At 37.5% G+C, this 24631-nt stretch overlaps 1 protein-coding gene across 1 annotated transcript in view; it reads left to right on the plus strand.

The window, feature by feature from the left end:
* The window catches only part of SLC35F5 (solute carrier family 35 member F5), a 46927-nt gene extending 22597 nt beyond the window's left edge, over positions 1-24330 (plus strand). Inside the window, 5 exon segments of the mRNA XM_062185661.1 lie at positions 10868-11027; positions 13090-13180; positions 18815-18969; positions 23474-23486; positions 23489-24330. Of these exon segments, the coding sequence (XP_062041645.1) occupies positions 10868-11027; positions 13090-13180; positions 18815-18969; positions 23474-23486; positions 23489-23527 (458 nt within the window). The 3' untranslated portion in view covers positions 23528-24330.
* Positions 24331-24631: the final 301 nt, after the last annotated feature.

Here is a 24631-nt window from a genome sequence, read left to right on the forward strand (position 1 = left end):
AAAGTTACAGGTCTAAATGACTGCTTACGTTCCTTTTAAGTATACCATTATAGAAATATATATTAAAAATGAAGATTAGGGCTGGTGTTGTGGTGCAATAGGTTAAATTGCCACTTGTTTTTATGTTTATTTTTTTAAAGATTTACTTATTTATTTGAAAGGCAGAGTTAGAGAGAAGGAGATAGAGAGACACAGAGAGAGAAAATGAGAGAGAGAGAGAGAGAGAGAGAGAGAGAGAGAGAGAGAGATCTTCCATCCACTGATTTACTCCCCAAATGTCTGAGACAGCCAGGACTGAGCCAGATGGAAGCTAGGAACTAGGAGCTTTTTCCAGGTCTCCTATGTGGGGGCAGGGCCCTTAGCACTTGGTCCATCCCCTGCTGCTTTTCTAGGTACGTTAGCAGGGAGATGGATCCAAAGTGGAGGAGCTAGCCTCCCAAATGGGATCCTGGCACTGCAAGTGGTGGCTTAATCCACTGTGCCACAATGCCAGCCCCAAACTGCCACCTGTGGTGTGAGCATTGCACATTGGAGTGTTGTTTCAAGTCTTGGCTTCCTGCTAATGCACCTGAAAAGTAGCAGATGATGGCCCAAGTACTTGGGCCCCAGCCATTCATATGGGAGACCCAGATGGAGTTTCTAGCTCCTGACTTCAGTATGGCCCAGACCTGGCTGTTGCAACCATTTGGAGACTAAACCAGTGAATGGAAGAAATCTCTTTCTTCTGTCTCTTTCTCTCATGTGTGTGTGTGTGTGTGTGTGTATGTCTCCCCATCTTATTCTTTCAAATAAGTATTTTTTAAAAGAATATTTTTTTGTTTTTTATTTGTATGTATCTCATAAATACAACATTAGGAACATAGTAATTCTTCCACCATACCCACCCTCCCATTCACTCTTTACACCCCCTTCCTCCTCCCTCTCCTTTTTAGTCCAAAAAAGAAAAAGTAAAAACAAACAAACAAACAAAAGAATGGAATAAAAAAAACTAAGAAAACTGTTACTCAACAGTCTAGACAAAGGGCTGTTCTATGTTATTTCTTCTCAAAGTTGAATTTGCATCGTTTCCCTTCCTTCCTCCCCCTTCTTTCCTTTTAGAAACTTGATTGTCTTTAAAGAAGAACCCAAGGATGATACATCTTTTGTGAGCTTTTAGACATAGCTATAACTTATGAGACATAATAATATTCTCAATTTAATACAATAAAAGAAAGTGATTCTTGAAAACAAATTTTACTATTAAGTCTCATGGTACAACTCTTTGGGGACAGAGGTCCTCCATGGAAAGTTAGTGTACAATGACTCTTGTTTATTTAACAAATAACACTCTTATGTGTGACATCAGTGATCACCCAAGGCTCTTGACATAAGCTTTCTTGGCTATAGAAGCCTTTTGGATCCACTAGCTTGACAAAGCCATAAGCAGAAGTTCTCTCCTCCCTTCACAGAAAAGTACATCTTTCTTTGTGGCCACTTCTTTCCACTGGGGTCTTACCCAAAGGGGTCCTTTATGTAGGACATTTTTTGCTGGCGTGTTTTGGCTTTCCATGCCTGAAATGCTCCCTCTGAGCTTTCTAGCCAGACCAGAATGATTTAAGGGCTGATTCTGAGATCAGAGTGCTACTTAAAGTGATTGTCATTCTATGAGTTGGCTGTATGGATTGCTTCCCATGTTGGAGCCTTCATTCCTTTCTAATTCTATTATTGTTTCCAAACATTTAGTCCTATTTATATGATCATTTTACTTGATCCTATTTATATGGTCACTTTAGCACTTGTTCCTACCAATTTAATATTTATAACACTTAAGCTGCTATTTTTATCAGCCAGCTTAAGGGATTTTGGGGTCCTTTGGCAAGTTGTTAAGCTGTACCCTTAGAATAAGTCCATAGGAAAGTATGTAGGACTGTACTGCGTTGCAATTATGATTGCAAGTCATAATTTCACAATTAAAACTTTAGGATCTTTGTAATTCTTCCCACCATGCCTGCCCTCCAATCCACACCCCCATCCCCATCCTCTTTTTTTTTTTTTTTTTCACAGGCAGAGTGGACAGTGAGAGAGAGAGACAGAGAGAAAGGTCTTCCTTTTGCCGTTGGTTCACCCTCCATTGGCCACCGCGGCTGGTGTGCAGGGGCCGGCACACCACGCTGATCCAAAGGCAGGAGCCAGGTGCTTCTCCTGGTCTCCCATGGGATGCAGGGCCAAAGGACTTGGGCCATCCTCCACTGCACTCCCAGGCCTCAGCAGAGAGCTGGCCTGGAAGAGGGGCAACCGGGATAGAATCCAGCGTCCCGACTGGGACTAGAACCCGGTGTGCTGGTGCCTCAAGGTGGAGGATTAGCCTATTGAGCCGTGGCGCCAGCCTCATATGGTAGTTCTATGTTCAGACCTCTTAGGTATCTCCACACTATCTTCCATAGTGGCTTTACCAGTTTGCATTCCCACCAGCAGTGGATTAGGGTGCCTTTTCCCCCACATTCTCACCAACATTTGTTGTTTGTTGATTTCTGTATGAAAGTCATTCTATCGGGGTGAGGTGAAACCTTATTGTGGTTTTGATTTGCAGTTCTCTGACAGCTAGCAATCCTGAGCATTTTCTCATGTGTCTGTTGGCCATTTGGATTTCCTCTTTTGAAAAATGTCTGTTTCAGTTCTTTGCCCATTTCTTAACTGGATTGTTTGTTTTGTTGTTGTTGAGTTTTTTAATCTCTTTATATTTTCTGGGTATTAATCCTTTATCAGTTGTATAGTTTGCAAATATTTTCTCCCATTCCATCAGTTTTCTCTTCACTTTGCTGATTGTTTCTTTCATAGTGCAGAAGCTTCTCAGTTTAATGTAATCCCATTTGTCAATTTTGGTTTTGATGGCCTGTGCCTCTGGGATCTTTTCTGAGAATTCTTTGTCTATGCCAATGTCTTGTAGGGTTTCCCAAATGTTCTCTAATAATTTGATTGTCTTGGGTTGTTGGTTTAGATCTTTAGTCCATTTTGAATGGATTTTGGTGGAAGGTGTCAGGTAAAGGTCTTGCTTCATCCTTCTGCATGTGGTGATCCAGTTTTCCTAGCACCATTTGTTAAAGAGACTGGCCATGCTTGAGGGATTGATTTTAGCTCCTTTGTTGAAGATAAGTTTGTTGTAGATGCATGGATTGATTTCTGGAGTTTCTATTCTGTTCCATTGCTCTATCTATCTGTTCTTGTACCAGTACTAGGCTGTTTTGATTATAATTGCCCTGAGGTATGTCTTGAAATCTGGCATTGTGATGCCTCAAGCTTTGTTTTTGTTGTATAAGATTGCTTTAGCCATTCAGGGTTTCCTGTGTTTCCATATGAATTTCAACATCATTTTTTTATATCCGAGAAAAATTTCTTTGGTGTTTTGATTGGTATCGCATTGAATTTGTAAATTGCTTTCGATAGTATGGGCATTTTGATGATATTGATTCTTCTAATCCATGACCATGGAAGATTTTTCCATTTTTTTTGCATCTTCTCCTATTTCTCTCTTTAATGTTTTGTAATTCTTACCATAGAGATCTTTGACATCCTTGGTTAAATTTATACTAAAATATTTGATTTTTTTGGTACCTATTATGAAAGGTATTGATCTTAGAAGCTCTTTCACAGCTGTGGCATTGTCTGCAAATACAAAGACTATTGATTTTTATATGTTGATTTTATTTTCTGCTACATTTACAAACTCTTTTATGAGTTCCAATAGTCTCTTAGTAGAGTCTTTTGGATCCCCTATCTATAGAATCATGTCATCTGAAAATAAGGATAGTTTGACTTCCTCCTTCCTTATTTGTATGCCTTTCATTTCTTTTTCTCGTCTAATGGCTCTGGCTAAAACTTCTAGGACTATACTGAAAAGCAGTGGAAAGAGTGGGCACCTTTTTCTGGTTCCAGATCTGTGAGATTGCTTCCAACTTTTCCCTATTCAGTAAGAAGCTGGTCATGGGTTTGACATAAATTGCCTTAATTGTGTTAAGAAGTGTTCCTTCTATTCACAATTTGCTTAAAGTTCTCATCATGAAAGGGTGTTGTATTTTGTCAAATGCTTTCTCTGCGTCTATTGAGATAATCATATGGATTTTGTTCTTCAGTTTTTTAATGTGATGTATCAAATTGATGGATTTCAGTAGGTCATATGTATACACAAGTCTATCAGTTTCTTCTAGGCATCCCGTTTTGTTGGTATACTGCTCTTTGTAGTAATTGCTGGTGTTTCTTTTTATTTATGTGGTATCTATTTTTACATTTACTTCTTCATTTCTGATTTTATTAATTTGGGTCTTCTTTTTTTGGTTACTTGGGCCAATGGTGTGTCAATTTTGTCTATTTTTTTGAAAAACCAACTCTTTGTTTGCTGTTTGTATTATTGTATTGGTTTCAATTTTGTTGATTTCTTCTCTAATTTTAATTATTTCTTTTCTCCTAGTTTTGGTTTTGGCTTACTGTTGTTTTTCTAGGTCCTTGAGATGCATTGATAGTTTGTTTATTTGGTGCCTTTCCAATTTTTTGATGTAGGCTCCAACTGCTATAAATTTTCCTCTTAACACTGCTTTGCTGTATCCTGTAAGTTTTGATATGTTGTATTGTCATTTTCATTTGTTTCCAGAAATTTTTTGATTTCTCTTTTGATTTTTTCGGTGACCCACTGTTCATTCAGGAGCATGTTGTTCAGTCTCCATGTGTTTGCATATATTTTGGGGATTCCTGAGTTATCGATTACCAACTTCATTTCATTGTTTTCAGAGAATATGCTTGGTATGATTTTGATCTTTTTTGAATTTGCTGAGACTTGCTTTATGACCTAGCATGTGGTCAATCCTTGAAAACGTTCCGTGTCCTGGTGAGAAGAATGTGTATTCTATGGCTGTAGGATGGGAGAGCTCTGTAGATATCTGTGAGGTCCATTTGGTCTATAGTGTCAATTAACTCTACTGTTTCCTTGTTGATTTTCTGTCTGGTTGATCTGTCCATTGCTGAAAGTGGGGTATTGAAGTTCCCCATTACTATCATATTTTAGTCTATATTTCCCTTTACATCCCTTAACATTTCTTTTAAATAGCCAGATGCCCTGTAATTAGGTGCATATATATTTATAATAATCATATCTTCCTGTTTTATTGATTCCTTAATCATAATATAGTGCACTTCTTTGTCTCTTTTAACAGTTTTTGTATTAAGTCTATTTTCTCTGATATTAGAATGGCTACACCAGCTCTTTTTTAGTTTCTATTAGCATGGGTTTATCTTTTTCTATGCTTTTACTTTCAGTCTGCATGCATTTTTGTTGTGAGATGTGTTTCTTGTAGGCAGCAAATAGATGGGTTTAGTTTTTAATCCATTCAGCCAGAATGTCTTTTAACTATAGAGTTGAGACCATTTATATTCAGGGTGACTTTCGTTAAGTAATGATTTTGCCCTGCTATATTTCCATTAATAGTCCTAATTTTTTACTTTGGCTTTCCTTTTTACTTTTACTGGGAGATTTTCTTTCACCTTCTTTCATAGTGATGTTCCTGTTTCTGTGTGTAGCACATCCTTGAGCATCTTTTGTAGGGCTGGCCAAGTAGTTATGAATTCTTTCAATTTCTGTTTGTTATGAAAGATCTTTATTTCATCCTCATTCATAAATAAGAGCTTACAGGGCACAGTATTCTGGGTTGACATTTTTATCTCTTAAGACTTGGAATTTTCTCCTTGCCTGTAGAGTTTCTGATGAGAAGTCCACTGTGAGTCTAATTAGGGTTCCTCTGAATGTGATTTAGCGTTTTCTTATGTACATTTTAGAATCTATGTTTTACCATGGAGAGTTTTACTACAGTATGTCATGGTGAAGCTCTTTTCTTACTGTGTCTTTTGGGAGTTATGTGTGCTTCCTGTAATTGGGTGGTCCTTTCTTTCTCCAAATTGGAGGAATTTTCTGTTATTATTTCACTGAAAAGGCCTTATAATCCTTTATGTCTCTCCACGCCATCAGGAATTCCTAGGACCCATATGTTGGGTTGTTTGATAGTATTTTGTAGATCTCCCACAGTGTTTTTTTAGTTTTCTAATTTCTTCTTCTTTTTTTTAATATGACTGAAATTTCTAGAAATTTGTTTTCTAGTTCTGATATCTTTCTCCTATCTCATGTACTCTGTTGTAAGACTTTCCACTGCATTTTTATTTTATTTATTGAATTCTTCATTTCTAGTATTTCATTTGATTTCTCTCTCTCTCTCTCTCTCTCTTTTTTTTTTTTTTTTTTTTTTTTTTTGGACAGGCAGAGTGGACAGTGAGAGAGAGAGACAGAGAGAAAGGTCTTCCTTTTGCTGTTGGTTCACCCTCCAATGGCCGCTGCTGCTGGTGCGCTGCGGCTGGCGTATCACGGTGATCCGAAGCCAGGAGCCAGGTGCTTCTCCTGGTCTCCCATGCAGGTGCAGGGCCCAAGGACTTGGGCCATCCTCCACTGCACTCCCAGGCCTCAGCAGAGAGCTGGCCTGGAAGAGGGGCAACCGGGACAGAACTGGCATCCCGACCTGGACTAGAACCCGGTGTGCCAGCACCGCAAGGCGGAGGATTAGCCTATTGAGCCGCGGCGCCGGCCCTTGATTTCTCTTTAAAAGCTCATTTTCATGGGAAAATTTTTCATTTAGTTTTTTTTTAATATTTACTTATTTACTTGGAAGTCAGAGTTACACAGAGAGAGGAGAGGCAGAGAAAGAGAGAGAGAGAGAGAGAGAGAGAGAGAGAGAGAGAGAGAGAGAAAGTTTTCCATCCTTCTATCTGCTGGTTCACTTTCCAATTGGCCACAATAGCTGGAGCTGTGCTAATTTGAAGCCAGGAGCCAGGTGCTTGTTCCAGGTCTTCCTCATGGGTGCAAGGGCCCAAGGACTTGGGCCATCTTGCACTGCTTTCCCAGACCACAGCAGAGAGCTCGATTGGAGAGGAACAGCCAGGACTAGAACCAGCGCCCATATGGGATGCCGGTACTTCAGGCCAGGGCATTAACCCACTGTGCCACAGCGCCAGCCCCATCATTTAATTCTTGAATTTGCTTCTGTTTGCTTCTAAGTAATCTGTTGATTAATTTTCTGAATTCTGTTTCTGGTGTATCCTCAATCTCTTTATCTTTGTCTTTACTTTCTACTATTGAGGTGTTGTAGTGTTCCTTTGGGGGCTCCTAGTGTCTTCCTTATTCTTATTTAAGTTTCTGCCTTTGTTGTTTGGCATTTGTATAGGTTTTTTTGTCTGGTTGCTTTTATTTTTGGTTTGTATCTTTGTGGTTTAGTGGGATATCTGCACTTTTAGTGAGTACCAAGAAGTGTGTGCTGGATATGGTCTGGGTGCTCTGTTCAGTATTCTAGGGTGGAGCAAGTATCCAAGGTAAGGCCCTTGTTGGGCTTTGTAGCTCTCTTCTGGTTATCTGGATGGAGGAGTGTGTTCACCTCTGTTTGTGTGAACCACCCTTCTCCTCATAGCCACAGATACCCCTGGTCTTCCAGGGCCAGTGGTCTCCTCTCCAGGTCCAAGCGTCTGCTGTTTTTTCTTTGTTTCCCCCCTATTTGTTCTTTCAGTGCAGACCCAGACCATCTCTGCTGTTCTCGCTGGGTTTCCCATTGCAATTTTCCCACGGTTTTATCACAGGCATGTATTTTCTCCCCATTTTAAATATTAATTTCCCCCCACATGATTCGGACCATCCTGTCAATATTCTGCTGTCTTGGAACCCTTCAAGAATGATAATTTTTATGATATCTTATTTTAGAATCATAAAAAATTCATCTGGAATTCAGTAAAATGAGAATTATGGGTAAATGGTTGAGTCAATGGCACTTAAAAAAAAGATTGATTAATTGATATACTTACTTACTTACTTGAAAAGCAGAGCCACAATGGGAGAGAGACCTTCCATCCACTGGTATCCTCCACAAATGACCAAAACAGGCTGAAGCCAGGAGCAGGAACTCTATCCAGGTCTTGCCATGGGTGACAGGAGTCCAAGTATTTGGGCCTTCTTCTGCTGTCTTCCCAGGCATACTAGTAGGAAATTGGATCAGAGGCAGAGCAGTCAGGACTTAAACTGGCACTTTGATATGGGTTTCTGGCAATCCAAGTGGCAGCTTAACCCACCATGCCATAGATCAACCCCACCTGTTTTTTTTTTTTTTTAAATAATTGGCAGCCTGCAAGAAAAACTGCTGAAGTTACTCTAACTAGAGTGAGTGCACACTGACATGTTATTCCTAGTAGTCCTTTTCATATGTGATGTGAGGTGAACCAATTATCAGTTTGTCTTGGGCTTTAGAATAGATAGGATTTGGAGAAGTTAGGATTGGAATGTGGGAGTTCAGACAAGGGAGTGTGATTGTACCAGAATGTTCACTTTGGGGAAGAATGGGAAGATATGTAGCACCAGATTCTGCAAGAGCTGAGGGGTAGTGATGTGATTTGGTTGGTTGTTTCTAGGTCCAAAAGGTATTAATTTATGTGGGGTTTCATATTCATAGTTCAGGGGCCTGTGAATAGATTTCATTCTTTTTATTTATTTATTTATTTTTGACAGGCAGAGTGGATAGTGAGAGAGAGAGACAGAGAGAGACAGAGAGAAAGGTCTTCCTTTTTGCCATTGGTTCACCCTCCAATGGCCGCTGCGGCCTCCGCATCGTGCTGATCTGAAGCCAGGAGCCAGGCGCTTCTCCTGGTCTCCCATGCGGGTGCAGGGCCCAAGGACTTGGGCCATCCTCCACTGCCTTCCCGGGCCATAGCAGAGAGCTGGCCTGGAAGAGGGGCAACTGGGATAGAATCCAGTGCCCCACATTCTTTTTATTTTTTAATAATTTTACTTATTAATAATTATTTATTTGAAAAGGAGAGGGAAGGAGGGAGGGAGGAGAAAGAGAGAGAGAGAAAGAAAGAAAGAGAGAAAGAGAATCTTCCATCTACTGTTTCACCTCCCAAATCCAAATGGCTGCAATAGCCAGGGCTGGGTCAGTCTGAAGCTAGGAGCCCGGAACTCCATTTATGTCTCCCACAGGGGTGTCAGGGCAAATACTTGAACCATCCTCCACTGCCTTCCTAGGTGCATTACAAAGGAGCTGGTTTGTAAGCAGAGTGACTGGGACTGGAACCAGCATTTCAGTGTGAGATGCCAGTGTCACAGGTGTTGTCACACGCACCTGCTGTGCAAAAATGCCAATCCCAGATTTAATTCTTAATAATGGCAGTTTTTGTTGTCATAATTAGAAAACTTTTTGATGTTATGTAAACATTTTAGGCCATGAGTCCCTTATGTCTATGTGTCATTTAGTTTTTTTGTTTTTTTGTCTTAAGTTGGATTTCTTAAAGCAAGATATGAGATAAGGTTTTGGTGTGGGTGGTTTATTGGTGGTGGACGAGTTGAAGGAAAAGCTGTTTAGGGAGTAAGGGAAGCAGAACAGAGAAAGGGAAAGAACTGTAGTCCCAAGTACATTTGAGGTTTGACCTAATTATAGCAGATGTGAAGTAGAACAGGTCACATGACTAGTCACTCCTCACAGCCATGAGGGCCAGGAGGACCAGTGTGTGCATCCCCAGTCACTAACAGTGGGAACTTCTGGGAAAGGCAGTCTTGTTTTGTTCTTCAAAGATGGTTCCTCAGAGAGTGAGGGTGGCCGTGAGTTTTGAGAGCAGATAGACAATGGTGTTAAGCCTTGTTAAGAATATTTAACTAGCTACCCTAAATACTAACTGGTTATTTAGGTGATGTAGGAAGTATAAAATATATGTCTACTATCATTTAATTTTCTTTGAAGGAACCTCTATAGTTAACCTCATGGTTCTCATAGGAGACCTGTTAAACAAAATGAAATGCAAAATCAAATTACTATAAAATTATAATTATTTTTGCAGTCTTTACATTCATAAGTATGTTAGTCATATATAAACTTAATTTCTATAATAATGACAGCTAACTTTATTAAGCACTTACCGTTTGCCAGGTACTGTGCTATATTTTATGTGTTTCTTCCAGCTTCCCAGAAATCTAATTAACTATTATAGATTGGAAAACTAAGGTTTAAAAGAGATTCTGTATGTTGTATAAGGCTTCAACTTCTAGTGAATGGCAGACTGGGAATTGGAACTCAGGATGGTCAGACTGTAGAGCAGACTTTTAGCACTACACGTATAGCCTTCCTGTTTTAGCAGCCAGTCTGCATTTAGATTGTACATTGAATAGCTATTTGTATATACCAAGAGTCTTTAAAAAGTTTGTGAAAAATACATATTATGAAAAAAAATTGTTCATGAGATTATAATATTTTCCACCAAAATAAAATATCTTTTATTTACATTTTCCTGTGAACTGGTTGAGTTATCCTTGTATGTGTAATCACCAACTAGCTTTTGAATGTTGGACAGGCAGGAACTAAAAATTGGATCTTCTTTGGAATCTTCCACTGTTGTTCCTAGCACAGATGCTTTAAACATGAAAGCAAGCCTTCTCATTCCTCACAATGAATTTAGTTTGAATAAACAAACACATACCAGTTTTTTAAGTTCTAAGACATATTGTTAGTACATAAACTTAGTAACTCTTCTCTTTGAATTCCTTGAAGTAGTTGTTCCACAGAAGTTGCTCCCCACATAAAGAGGGTAGTTGAACCTCAGAGAGTGGTAATCACCACTTGCCTGATAACAACTTTTTCCAAGTGTGGAGCTTGCTAATCATAGGACTGACTTCAAGACAAACCAAACCAGCAGAAGTTCCAGTTAAGGAAAGCTGTTGAAACTCTTTGTGCAAATCTAATGTTTTTTAATTATAGACTTTCAAGTTTGGAAAATTGAAATAAATCCCAATTTTAATTTGTCTGTTTCTTCTATTTCTGTTTAGGTTTTGTAGGTTTATTTAATCTGCTGCTCTTGTGGCCTGGTTTCTTTTTACTTCATTACACCGGATTTGAGGACTTTGAGTTTCCAAATAAAGTAGTATTGATGTGCATTATTATTAATGGCCTTATTGGAACAGTTCTCTCAGAGTTCCTGTGGTTGTGGTATGCTATTTATTCTCCTGTGATTTATTATCCATTTATTGACTTTTGGATAGTTTAAGTACTATTTTTCTGTCTTCTAATGGCCCCCCCAACACACACACACACACACACACGAGTTCACCCATAAATTCTTAAAAGTGAATACATTAGAGTAGGAACTTTTTTTGTAAGTTTTGTGTGCCCATTGCATAGAGTAGTAGTTCATACACAGAAGGAGCTCAATAAATACTTGTTGAATGAATGAATGAATAAATCAAAATGTTCTTAAATTTGTAAAAGTGTTATAGAAAGTAGAGTATTATGCAAATGAATGTAATCCTTTTCTAATAGACTTCTAAATTTATGAGCTGTGTATACATGTATGAATTAACTAATTCTAAGTGAAAAATCTATGGGATGTTACTTACATAAAAGTCTTTAGAATATCTGGTGGTTCCTAGGCATTTTTGGTTATAATACTATTTTCACGACCTTTGATATGAGTAAGCAAGATATGACTAATATGAAGTGTTAAAATACTCTTAGATATTATAATATGGAACATGTTTAAAATAATTAGAACATAATATCACGTATGGAGTTTAAGAAACTTTTTTAAATACAGAGCTTTATACTTAATCCTGTTTCCATATAATAGAAACTTAAAAAGAAATTCAAATTGTTCATAAACTCCTAAATGAATTGCATTACATATCAACTGAAACCAGTGACTGGCTATCCCTTGCCAAACACTACAGCAGAGATCCTGTTTTCCATGAAGTCATAACACTGTTCTCTCACCCTGCCCAGTTAAGGGAGTAGCCACTTTTCTTACTATCCAGCATGCTTATTCCCTTTTGTATAATACTTAAAGATTTACTTCAACATTATACTAATTTATATTTTTCTTTGCTGATCTAAAGCTCTTTAATATCTGAATCTATTATTCATTCACTTTCCTTCTTTTATTATATTCATTTTAGATGCTTAACTTTTTTAACCTGAAATATTTATAGGTAATAGAAGGGGTCAGCCATAAGCTAAAAAGAAAAAAGCTGGGTTAAGTCAAGAAAGGTTTTAATACGCTCTCAGACTTTTGATTTTAGTACTTTACATTATAAATATCCAAGAACATATCCTATATTTGAGGGAAAAAAATTTACTTGATCCCTGAACCAGCCCATGAGTGGTTGGAACCACTACTGGAGCTCTCCTTTCTTTGTCAGTAAAATCCAGTTGTCAAGCCTATGTTGGATACTTGAGTGACATTTTATAAGGAGATGACCTCTTTTTGCAGAGCAGCATTGCTAATTCTAATATATACTGAACTAGAGCTTTACTTGCCTATAACTTTCATGAGTTTTTGGCCCTAATAATATATATTATGCTTTTATCTTAGAATGCATTTTCTTGTAGATCCAAATTGTAAGTCTGTATAAATGGTTTATCTCTATATATATCATGCAGTATTTTCCTTCAACTACACAAAATTACATGCAAATTAATATTTCAAAATTTGACACCATTATTGATAGTTCAAGTGGAAAAAAATTAGCTGTTTGGACAATTGCTAGAAAAATAGAAAGCAAAGAAATATTCTTTTAAAATATTCAGTTCTTTTTTATGCTTAGGAAAATCAAAAGAATAAAACATTATTGGTTTTCATGAGGGTGAGGTTTTTGCTTTGATGACAGAGTCACATGTTGGCTTATCACTTTCTTAAAGTCTCTGTGTGAAATATTATCCAATTTTAATAATACTATTTTCTTCATTAGCTATATATCATAAAACTCTAAGAGCTCTGTTTGACAGTTTTGTAAAAAAAAGTAATGAACTATTCATGTGAAGTTGAAAAAATCTGTAAGTAAATCTTAAAAACAGCATAAAGTATTTAAAATTTTTATACCTATGTATTTGCATTTTTAATATAAACTTTGAGAATCTAATTTTTTATGTCTCAGCTCATCATAAGCTTTAATTTTGCTCCTGGTCTCTCAGCATGTATTTAGGATAAAATGTCTTTATTCAGTGCTTTTTTTGTTCTTTTATTTTTTTAATGTAGAAATGTATAATTTTTTTTTAGGGGCTGCTTTCTTACCTCATCATTGATAGGCACACTTGCACTAAGCCTTACAATACCTCTGTCCATTATAGCTGACATGTGTATGCAAAAGGTAAGGCAAACTACTTACTAGATATTTTAAGTATATGGTTTTAAAAAAAGCTAAGGAATATGACTAAATTATAAAGGATATGAATATGAATAAAACTTGATGCATTTTCTCCCAAAGTGCTTGATGTACATAGAATTATAAAAATTATCAAAGAAATGCATTATTTCCTGGCTTTTAAACTTTTCATGTTTCCCTAAATTTTAACAGCAATATTTTTATATATAGTTTTCCAGTTTTTGAGCTTATTTTGGTCTAAATGTTCTTGTGTTAGAACAGAATAGGGGATACATTTTATGATAAAGTAGTAGCATTTTGATTTCTAAGATAAACTTCAGAGGTTCCTTAACACTGTGCTAATACTACTATAGATATGAGCAGCACATGAATAATTTTGTTTCTCAGTGAATGTTCATCTCTGTCTGGAATTAGTAGAGGACGTGTTCCTTCCCTCATCTGTGAAGTCCTGGTCTGGACATGGGGACTCTTGTGATAAACATTGGCAATGATAACATCACAGAAAAGAAAAACCAAGGCCTCTGCCAGCTGTTTGGAAGGGAGGAGTTTCATCAGTGCCCCTAGGGTTGGTAGAGCCATTACTGTTGCCTCACATGGTCTGCATTAGCAAGAAATTGGAGTCAGGAGCTGGAGCTCAGTGTCAAACCCAGGTACCACTGGTTGATTCACTCCCCAAATTCCCAAACAGCCAGGGCTGGGCCAGGCCAAACTGCCTACTGTTGGAAAGTGGAGTGCATTTATCATGAAGTATAGTGTTTTGAAGCTTCAAATCTCTGTGCTAAGTAACAAAAGTGTTGTGTGTATGTGTGTGTGTGCTGGTTTAATGTAAGTTAAAGCAGGAAATACTTGAAAGTCCAAAGGTATACAAATGTATACAAGTAATAATCAGATTTTGTAGCTATTTTTTAGGCCTTTGTGTAGTTTTTTAGGATAAAGGCAAAATACTCTCAATGATAATATAGTATATGTATTTTTAAAATGTTTTGTGCTTACATTTAACTTTTTGTTTTATGGTTCAGTAAATTCTTACTTATTTGTCATGAGTGAAGAATGGAGCTCTTCTCAATTAAGTCTCATATACCATGCATTTTCAAAGAATATGAATATGTATTATAAAGTATACATAACACTGAAATTATTTATCATCAAATTATTTTTCTAAAAAGATTTATTTATTTGAAAGCAGAGTAACAGAGAGGGAAAGACAGAGAAGGATCTTCTCTTGGGTATAATTGCAAGCTTCCTTAAAAAAACAAACTGTCAAATAGAACACACACAGTTTTCCTTTTCTACCTTAAAAATAGGAGGAGTTACTATTTCCATCATTATATTTATTTAATTTATTCATTTGGGAGCCAGAGAGAGAATGAGAGGACGCTCCCATCCACTGATTCACTCCGTAAATGCCTCTGTGGCTGATGTTGGAGTGGGACCAGGGCTGAAGCCAGAATGAGAAACTCAATCCAGGACTTCCACATGGGTGGCTGGAACTCCATTTCTTGAGCCATTACTGTTGCCTCACATGGTCTGCATTAGCAAGAAATTGGAGTCAGGAGCTGGAGCTCAGTGTCAAACCCAGGTACCACTGGTTGATTCACTCCCCAAATTCCCAAACAGCCAGGGCTGGGCCAGGCCAAAGCCAGGAACTCCATTTGGGTTTCCCACATGGGTGGCAGGAACCCAAGTATTTGAGCCACATTTTCTGCCTCCTAGGTGTGTTAGCAGGAAGCAGGATCAAAAGTACAGAGGAGGGGCTGGCATTGTGGCACAGTGGGTTAAGCTGCTACTTGTAATGCCAGTATCCCATATGGGTGCCAGTTCAAGTACCGGCTGCTCAACTTCTGATACAGCTCTCTGCTGCTGCACCTGGGAAAGCAGAAGAAGATGGCCCAAGTGATCAATTCCCTGCATCCATGTGTGAGACCCAGATGAAGCTCCTGGCTCAACCCCTGCTGTTGCAGCTATTTGGGGAGTGAAACTGAGGATGGAAGCAACCTCTCTCCTGCCCTGTAACTTTGCTTTTCAAATAAATAAATCTTTTTTTAAAAAAGTGCAGAGTAGAGGCCAGCATTGTGAGATTAAGTCACTACTTGACATCACATACTAGAGTGCTGGTTTGAGTCCAGGATACACTGCTTTCCTTCCAGCATCCTGCTATGCACCTGGGAAGGCGTTGGAAGATCAGTTGGGCCCTTGCTACCAATGGAGAGGACCTAATTGAATTCTGGCTTCTTGGGCCTGGCCTAGTCCTGCCCATTCCAACCATTTAGAGACTGGACCAGCAAAAAGATTTCTGTCTTCTCTGCCATTTAAGTAAATAAATATTATTTATTCATTTTTAAAAAAGATTTATTATATATGTATATATATATACACATATATATATTTTAAGTGCAGGATAGCTGAGATTTGAATCAGGCACTCCAGTATGAGATACGAGGATCCCAGGTGGCTGCATAACCCACTGTGCCACAACACCTGCCTCCCTCATTAGACTTTTAGAGATTTTAATAACATCCAGGTCCTTCCTTATCTCAGGATAATAATCCTGAATATCAAACAAAATTATTCTATTAAACTGGGGAAGCACTGTATATTACAAGATTCTAATACCATACTGACTTAAAAACAGGCTTTGGCTGAAAATAAAGGCTAATTTTAGGGAATTTTTTAAGCTCAATGTTATAGAAGACCTAGTTTTATTACATGATTTTATAGTTTGTTTAATCAAGTATTTTAAGATTAAAAAAAAGAGAGAAGACAAGGGGAAATATATGTAAATGTAATTGATTAGAAAAAATAACCAGTCAGTCTTTCTGGACTGTCTTAACCTCTAGAATGGGCAACCAGTTAAATGAACAGACTGGGCCTTTGGTGGGGGATTGAGGGTAGGGAGATACTGGAAAAAGTTCCAGAGTGTATCCAGAGACTCAGGAAGAAAAATCTCCTACCTTCATGGGTCATTTTTGCTTTTATTAGCCAATCATATTTACATTTAGTTTTTGAATTTTTAGCATTTATTAACATTATTATACTTGACATAAAATAGCTATTTTATTCTAGAAGCATTTGATGCAATAGGAAGCATCTCTAATGGATTCAGATTTATATTAAGATTATTCAGGGATCAGAGAATAGTTTTTGTTTACTTCAGCAATTTTCCTTTTTTCTGACTTTATTATTTTTTAATTATCTTCATAGGTTATTGGTAATCAAAGTAGAAGTTTTATGAGCCAAGACATAAATAACTGCATTGTTGAGCATAAGCTTTGCTTTTAGAGATCATCTAGGGCTTTATTATCTACTTCTATGCATTTTTAAAGTTTTTATTTATTTAAGAGGCTAAGAGTGTCAGAGACAGAGAGAGCTCCCATCTGATAGTTTACTCCCCGAATGCCTGCAATGGCTGGGACAGGGCCAGGGATGAAGCCAGTAATCTGGAACATGACCCAGGTTTCCCTTCTGAGTGGTGAATCCAATTATTTGAGCCATCATTGCTCTCTACTAGGGTCTGAATTGGCAGGAAACTGGAGTCAGGAGCAAGGTGCAGGAATGGAGCCCAGCTATTCTGATGGGGGTTGGGGACATCTTAACTACTAAACTATATGTCCACTCCCTACCTTTATAAATTTTACTTTTATTCAGTTTAAACAATAGGGTTTTTAGTTGAATAGTCACAAAGTCATTCAATCAGCTATATGTACAGTTTTAGCTCTCATAAGTTTTTCACACCTTTTATAGTTTTGGGTAATTTAAATGTATCATGGTTTCTCTAGATTATTAAATATTCTGGTAAATATGTTATAAATACTACTAATGGATAACTAGAGGATTTTTAGTTTCTCTTAATGACTATTCTTCTGGGACAGCTTTTGTGTATCCGTACCATACAAATAGGTGTGCATATGAAAAATTGTCCAAATGATTATTCTTGTATTAAGACATTCTCACAAAACCCCTTTAATCTGATGAATGATACTCTGAAATGAAATATGTTTTCCACCAGAGGGAGTCTTGAGTATAGTTCTAAGCTTCCTTAAAAAATCAAACTGTCAAAGAGAACACACAGTTTCCTTCCCTATTTTAAAGATAGGAGGAGTTATTATTTCCATCATTATATTTATTTGGGAGCCAGAGAGTCAGAGAACACCCTCATCCATTGATTTACTCTGTAAATGCCTACATGGTTGATGTTGGAGTGGGACCAGGGCAAAAGCCAAAAGTGGGAAACTCAATCCAGGTCTTCCGCATGAGAGGCTGAAACTCAGTTTCTTGAGCCATTACTGTTGCCTCCCATGGTCTGCATTAGTCGGAAGTTGGAGTCAGGAACTGCAGCTTAGTATCAAAGCCAGGTACCATGATAGGGCGTCTTAACTGCTAGCCTAAACGGCCTATTCCCATCATTATTTTTACAGCAAACTAACAAGGTGTCTCCCAAAATTCTCAGTAGTTAATCAGTGCAAGTTTCTTTGGCGATTGTTTATAACCATTAGTTGAGTCTAAATGGTAAAGGTAAACTAGTCAAAAGGAAAGAATTTTTTTTTGATAACTGTATCATCTCATTATTTTGAATTTTCTTGACAACCCTGATAAATGAATTAGAAGATCAGACTTGGTGACATCAGAGGGCTCTTCTGTTCTGAGGCTTGTCATTCCTTAGTAAATATTCCTATGTATTTTCATTATTTTGCTTGGTCATTATTTCATTTTTAACTTGTTTCATAGTTTCAAGTGTCTTTGATAGAATTGTTAATAAGAGGTTCACAGGGGCTGGCACCGTGGCACAGTAGGTTAATCCTTCGCCTGTGGCACCGTCATCCTATATGGGTGCTGGTTCTAGTCCTGGCTGCCCCTCTTCCAATCCAGCTCTCTGCTGTGGCCTGGGAAAGCAGGAAAAAATGGCCCAAGTATCTGGGCCCCCGTGCCCACATGGGAGACTGGGAGGAAGCACCTTGCTCCTGGCTTCGGATGGGTGCAGCTCCAGCCATCACGGTCATCTGTGGAGTGAATCAATGGAAGGAAGACTTCTCTCTTTGTCTCTCCCTCTCATTGTCTGTAACTCTACCTCTTAAATAAATAAATTAAATCTTAAAAAAAAAAAAAAAAAAAAAAACTAAGAGGTTCACAAAAGTTGCACTTGAGGTTATGTTTGCTTTTAGTGCTATCTTTAACAAAGAACCATAATGTAACACAATAATAACATAACTATGACACATTTTTTTTTTAAATATAAGGTTTTTGAAGATGAGTTCAAGAACTGAGGGGGAGGGAATAGGCAGTGACAAGCAAGAAGAGATGGTGATGTGTGTGCAAGACAGTAGCTTCATAGTAGATGATCCTGTTCTCAGTGTACTCCGTGGAGTTAATGAAGGCTATCTGGGCTTTCCTTTAACCTATTTTCCAAGCAGAAAATATTGTTGATTATTTAGGCAATTGAACTCCTGGGTTCTTATATTTATTGATAACATAATTAATAATATGTTTTCAATGCTGAGTATTATCCTCTTGATGTTTTAACATTTCTGTTAGTTTCTGTAAATAGAAAAGTTATATTAAAGGGGAAATTTTCCTCAGTGATAATTGCAGGTCTGATTTATTTTCCCTATCTTTTATTTTTAGGTGCAGTTTTCTTGGTTGTTTTTTGCAGGCGCTATCCCAGTATTTTTTTCATTTTTTATTGTAACTCTCCTATGCCATTATAATAATTGGGATCCCGTGATGGTAGGAATCAGAAGAATTTTTGCTTTTATATGCAGAAAACATCGAATTCAGAGGTAGGTTTATTTCCACTGTAGGTTTTTAAAAAATAATGTTTGCTAAGTAAACTGAAAATCAGATCGTACTAGCCTGGGAGGAATTACTGAAAGATTACACGTGATCTCTGTGTTATGCTAGATAAAAATAAAGTAATCTGCTCAAATCCTTTGGGTGGTAAGAGTTTTTTCATTGCTACACTTCAGAAAAAGTGTTTTGATTTACAGGTAGAACTAGAGTATTTACTGTTTTACTATAATGTTATTTAAATAGAGAATACCTTTATTGATTTGAATATAATTCATAATAGAATGATAGAATTGCCTCAAATTCTCTCTTCTCCTTTCTTTTTAAGAGAGGAAGCTTTCTATATTGTTCTATAAAAAAGAACTTGGGACAGGTTAAGAAATCTTGGCTTCATCTTAGATCTGCCAGTAACTTGCATCCAGACCTCACAGCTTCTGCCAGTAGAAAAGATCATTTTTAAGATTCCCTTAAAACTCTAAAACTGCCCTTAACTATTGCTTTTTTCTTAAGAGTTCCAGAAGACAGTGAACAGTGTGAGAGCCTCATTCCTATGTATGGTGTTTCACAGGAGGATGGAGCTAGTTAGCTGTTGCCTAGAGCCCAGGTTTGTATGTAAGCTGGCATTAGTGTTGCATAAGATTCTTATTCTTGTAATACAGAATAGATGTTCCATTATTGGTTATTTAAGAGGCAATTTCACCTAAAGACTAAGAGAGTAGTCTGGAATCAAACTGCCTGGGTTCCAATTCCACCTTCTCCATGTCCTAACTGTATAACCTTCCCCCTCTTTCTCTTTTTCTTTCTCTCATGTATTTATTATTTATGTAAAGGCAGAGTGATAGAGAAAGATTTTGATTTGATGGTTCACCTCCCCCAGATGGCTCCAACAGCCAGGGCTGGACCAGCCTGAAACCAGGAATCTACGTCTCCCACATGGGTGGCAGGGGCTCAAGTACCTGGGCCATCTTCTACTGCTTTCCTAGGTATATTAGCAGGGATGTGGATTAGAGGTGGAGCAGCTGGGGCTTGAACTAGTGCTCATATGGGATGCCAGCGTTGCAAGTAGCAGCTTAACCTGCTGTACTGCAACACCTGCTCCTACATAGGTACAGGGGCCCAAGTACTTGGGATATCTTCTGTTGCTTTTTGAGGCACATTAGCAGGGATGCTGAATTGGAAGTGGAGCAGCAGTGGTTTGAACCAGCACTTAAGTAGGGGATGCCAGCATTCCCAGCAGCAGCTTAACTCACTGTCCCCACAATAACGATCCTGGTTCTTTTTTTTTTTTTTTTTTAAGATTTTATTTATTTATTTGAAAGGCTGAATGTCAGAGAGAGAGATGGAGTAGCACAGAAAGAGATCTTCCAGCCACTGTTTCATTCCCTAAATGGCTACAGTGGCCAAAGCTGGGCTAAGCAGAAATCAAGAGCCTGGAATTCCATCTGGGTCTCCCATGTGGGTAGCAGGGACCTAAGTATTTGAGCCTTCTGCTGCTGCTTTCCCAGGTGCATTAGCAGGCAGCTGGATTGAAATGCAGCTAGGACTTGAACTGGACGCCAACCACTCAACCCCAGTGCTTTACCTCTTTGTGTTTCAATTTGCTTATTTGTGAATTGGGGTCAAAATTGAAACCCACTCATAATGTTACTGGAAACATATAAATTCTTGGAAATTTAGAGTATACATAATAGTGCCTAACTCAAATTAAGTGACCAGTAAATTTTAACTAGTTTTTTTTTTTAAAGATTTATTTATTTATTTGAAAGGCAGAGTTACACAAGAGAGAGGAGAGGCACAAAGAGAGAGAGAGAGAGAGAGAGAGAGGTATTCCACTCACTGATTCACTTTCCAAATGGCCACAACTGCTAGAGCTGCGCCTATCAGAAGCCAGGAGCCAAGAGCTTCTTCCTGGTCTCCCATGTGGGTGCAGGGGTCCAAGGATTTGGGCTCTCTTCTCCTGCTTTCCAGGACATAACAGAGAGCTGGATGGGAAGTGGAGCAGCTGGGATTCGAACTGGCACCCATATGGGCTGTTGGCACTGCAGGCAGCAGCTTTACCCGCTATGCCACAGTACTGGCCCCCAAACTAGTATTTTTATTCATGTTAAGGGTCATAATTTTATTTAATGTTATACTTCAGAAAAATATTTTATCTCTGATTATAAAATTAAGAAAAATGTGTTATTTTGGTACATGTAGTCTTTTCTCTGTGCATGTGTATGTTTTGCCTAACTAGCACAATCTGTTCCCTGATTCTCTGTGCTTTTTTATTTAAAATGTTTCAAGAATATTTTCCTGTTTTTTTAAATTATGAGAAATACTATCTTTTATATTTCTGGGATGATAGAGTAGGTGATATTTAATAATTTGCTAATGAATACTTGAAGTAAACATATCTTTGGCAGATACAAAAGTTATTATTTATTTAGAATGAGAGATTAAGTTACCAGAATTATGGAGATACAGGTCCCTTGTGAAAGATCTTTAGGCAATTTATATTGAAGTGTTTCCTGATTGTAGTCAGGTTTCCCTTGCCATCTAGACCATTGAATAACTCCTGTTACATTCTAGTGTTCCTCTTGGTCTTGAAGCTTATATTTCACTATCTTCATGGTAAATTTCTCTCTAGCCTAAGACTGATTTCTAGGTTTTGTTTTTTAATCTAGTTTTTACCGTGCTGATGGTCTTACATGTATATCATTATAATGCACCATGCGATTTCTTGTTCAAAGCAACTAGTCTTGCTGTGCCCTACCTAGTGTTGCCCTTCAGGCTTTCATTCTTTTCCCATTCTGAAGAAATCATTTAAATGCTTTTGCTGATTCTTTTGGCATTTACTTCCTTGTCCCTGTAAATACCATGCTTTTGCTTCTATTTCTTTAGTTTTCATTTTTGGGCATCTTCAGTGGACTTTTCCACCAAAATAGTTTACACCTTCTCTGCTCCCATGCCACATGCCTGCCTTTCTAACCTACATTATGCCTACCTCCTCTGTATGCCATCATAATTAATGCATAATTTCTGCTAGACCTATATTTAAGGTTTACATTGCCATGACAAAATGAATGTTACTTATGATGAAACTATGTAGGATTCTACCTGGTATTTCGCCAGTCCAGAGAACCTTTGTTACCAGAATTTTTAGAGTTTCTGAGAGAAGACACTTGACCATCTGCGAAATGTAAGGGGAGGGCACCTGTGTACCGCCAAGGTTTTTCTATACACTTGGTATCAATATTATATTTTTTAGATGTTTTCTCATTCTTCCAAGTGATATTTCTCCCTTATGTGCTAAAGTTGACAGCTATCTTCTTATCTCTCTGATCTTCTCTTAGTCTGTGTAGTTTATTCCTTTTATTTTAAATTATTTATGAATTTTTGTTTGAAAGGCAGAGAGAGATGAAAATAGAGAGGTCTTCCATCTGCTGCTTCATTTCTTAGATGCCTGCAATAGCTGAGGGCTGGGCCAGGTCAAAGCCAGGAGCTAGGAATTCAATCCAGGTCTCCCATGTGGATATCAGGGGCTCTGCTGCTTGAACCATAACTAACTTGAGCCATAACTCCCAGGATGTGCATTAGTAGGAAGCTGAAATTAGAAGTAGACCCAGAACTCTAACCTACACATTTCCATATAGAATGTGGCCATCTCAAATGGTTTCTAACTACTGAACTCTGGTTTATTTCTTTTAGGAAAAAAAGAATCCCTTCATTGCCTTTTTAGTGAGCTTTTCAGAAAAGAGTGAAACTAAGTCTGTGTTTATTTGCCATTCTTAAATTAAAAAAAAAAAATTGGAAAGTGTTGTGGTACAGTGGTTTAAGCCACCATTTTGGGATGCCCACATCCCACATCAGAATATCTGGGATTGAGTCCCACCCCCACTTCCAATCCAGCTTCCTGTTAATGCACCTGGGAAGCAGCAGGTGATTTCCCAAATACTTGGATTTCCATTACCCACCTGAGAGACCAGAATGGAATTCCAGGCTTTGGGCTGGTCCAACCCTGGCTGTTGTAGGCATCTGGGGAGTGAACCAGCAGTTGCACTGTCACTCTGCCTTTCAAATAAATAAATGAATGAATAAATACTAAAATCTTTAAGTACACAACTATAAATAAAATTATTTTTAAAGTTTTTTAATACTATAATTTATGCAGCATCTTTTCATAGCATGCTGTGCATTATTCGCAGGGTCATGCTCAGACCCACCCCAACCTAAGCAAAGTTTCAATATTTCTGGAAGTGAGAACTGGACAAAGGGGAGATAGTAAAGACTCAAGACGATGGATTGTAGTAGAGGAGTGTAGAGTAGAGCAGGTTGGGCAGCAGTCTTTGCCTCTTGTAGGTGTAATAGTGAAACATACCAGTAATACACACTGCTAAGACACAGTCTGTAAGCACTTATAGTGTTGAATGTCAGCCTGTGACATTGCTGTAGAACTCAAAAATCAAAACTATGGAAATCAGAATCTAATCATTTGTCTGTGTTTTTTGTTTTTAGCTTGATCATGGAACGTTATACGGCGAAGAGACAATCTCTGGCAAGTTTTTGTAGAAAAATGTTTCAGTGCCTAGTCTGAAAAATAACAGTTTCAGTTCTTTGAAACTCTAAAATATATTTTCCTCATATCTGTTTTCTTCATTTTCATAATGAAGTACTTTGCTATGTAGCTGTGTACATATCAAAACAATGATAGGAAGTTCTAGTCCATAGTCCATCTACAGGACCAACCTGCCTTACGTGTCCCAAGAAATTCAGCTGGTGAAATCAATTAAACTAATCAAGGAATAAAATCCTAATGTTATTTTCATGTTTATTAGATGCTGGACTGTGTTATGAAAATATTTTCAAGTAATCATTTATGTAGATCAGTGTTTCTGACAGGAAAAATGCTAAAATAAGCTGGCTGTAATAGGTACGGATTATTTTTTTGGTATTGTAAAATATTGCAAATTACACAGGAAAAAATTGTCTAATTTATGCAACAAGTATGTTCATGCAAATTTGATGGAAATTTAAAGAGAATAAATATTTGAGAACAGATCTGGTTCACTTACACTACATATACTGTATTATCTTTTAATAGTATTGGGTGCCTTGTATTTTAAATCTGTGACAAACCATGACAAATTTTTAATGGGAAGTATTATTGTAAAATGAAGAATTACATATTTCTAAAGGTTGTATTGTTGTAAATTTAATTGATAAAGCTCTGTTTAATTTAGAGTTTTGAAGAAATATTCTCTCTTCAATTAAGACATTTTCATAATGGAATGATTTAAATTGAAGTGATAAAAGAGTATTATTAAAATAAAATGTTTATATATGTATTTGTGTATTATAGATGTATCAAGTGATTTCTAATTTTTGCACATATAAATCTGCCGAATTACTCCAGAACTGAATGCCTCTTTTCTTGAAATAACTTAGTTTTCCTGAATAAAGTTTTAGTGGTTAGTATGCCAAAGAAGAAAATCAAGAAGGAATTCTCCTTACCTATGACTTTTTACTCTACTAGGATTAAATATAAAATATTCACAATTGCAACCTTAATCTTAGATTTCCCATGTATTTATTATTTGACTGCACTGGAAGTCTGTTCACTATAGACATGAGAGAACATATGTCCCTGGACTCACAGTTATTTCATTAATCAGA

The sequence above is a fragment of the Lepus europaeus genome, chromosome 1 (genome assembly GCF_033115175.1).
Source record: "Lepus europaeus isolate LE1 chromosome 1, mLepTim1.pri, whole genome shotgun sequence".
Classification (NCBI taxonomy): Eukaryota; Metazoa; Chordata; class Mammalia; order Lagomorpha; family Leporidae; genus Lepus; species Lepus europaeus.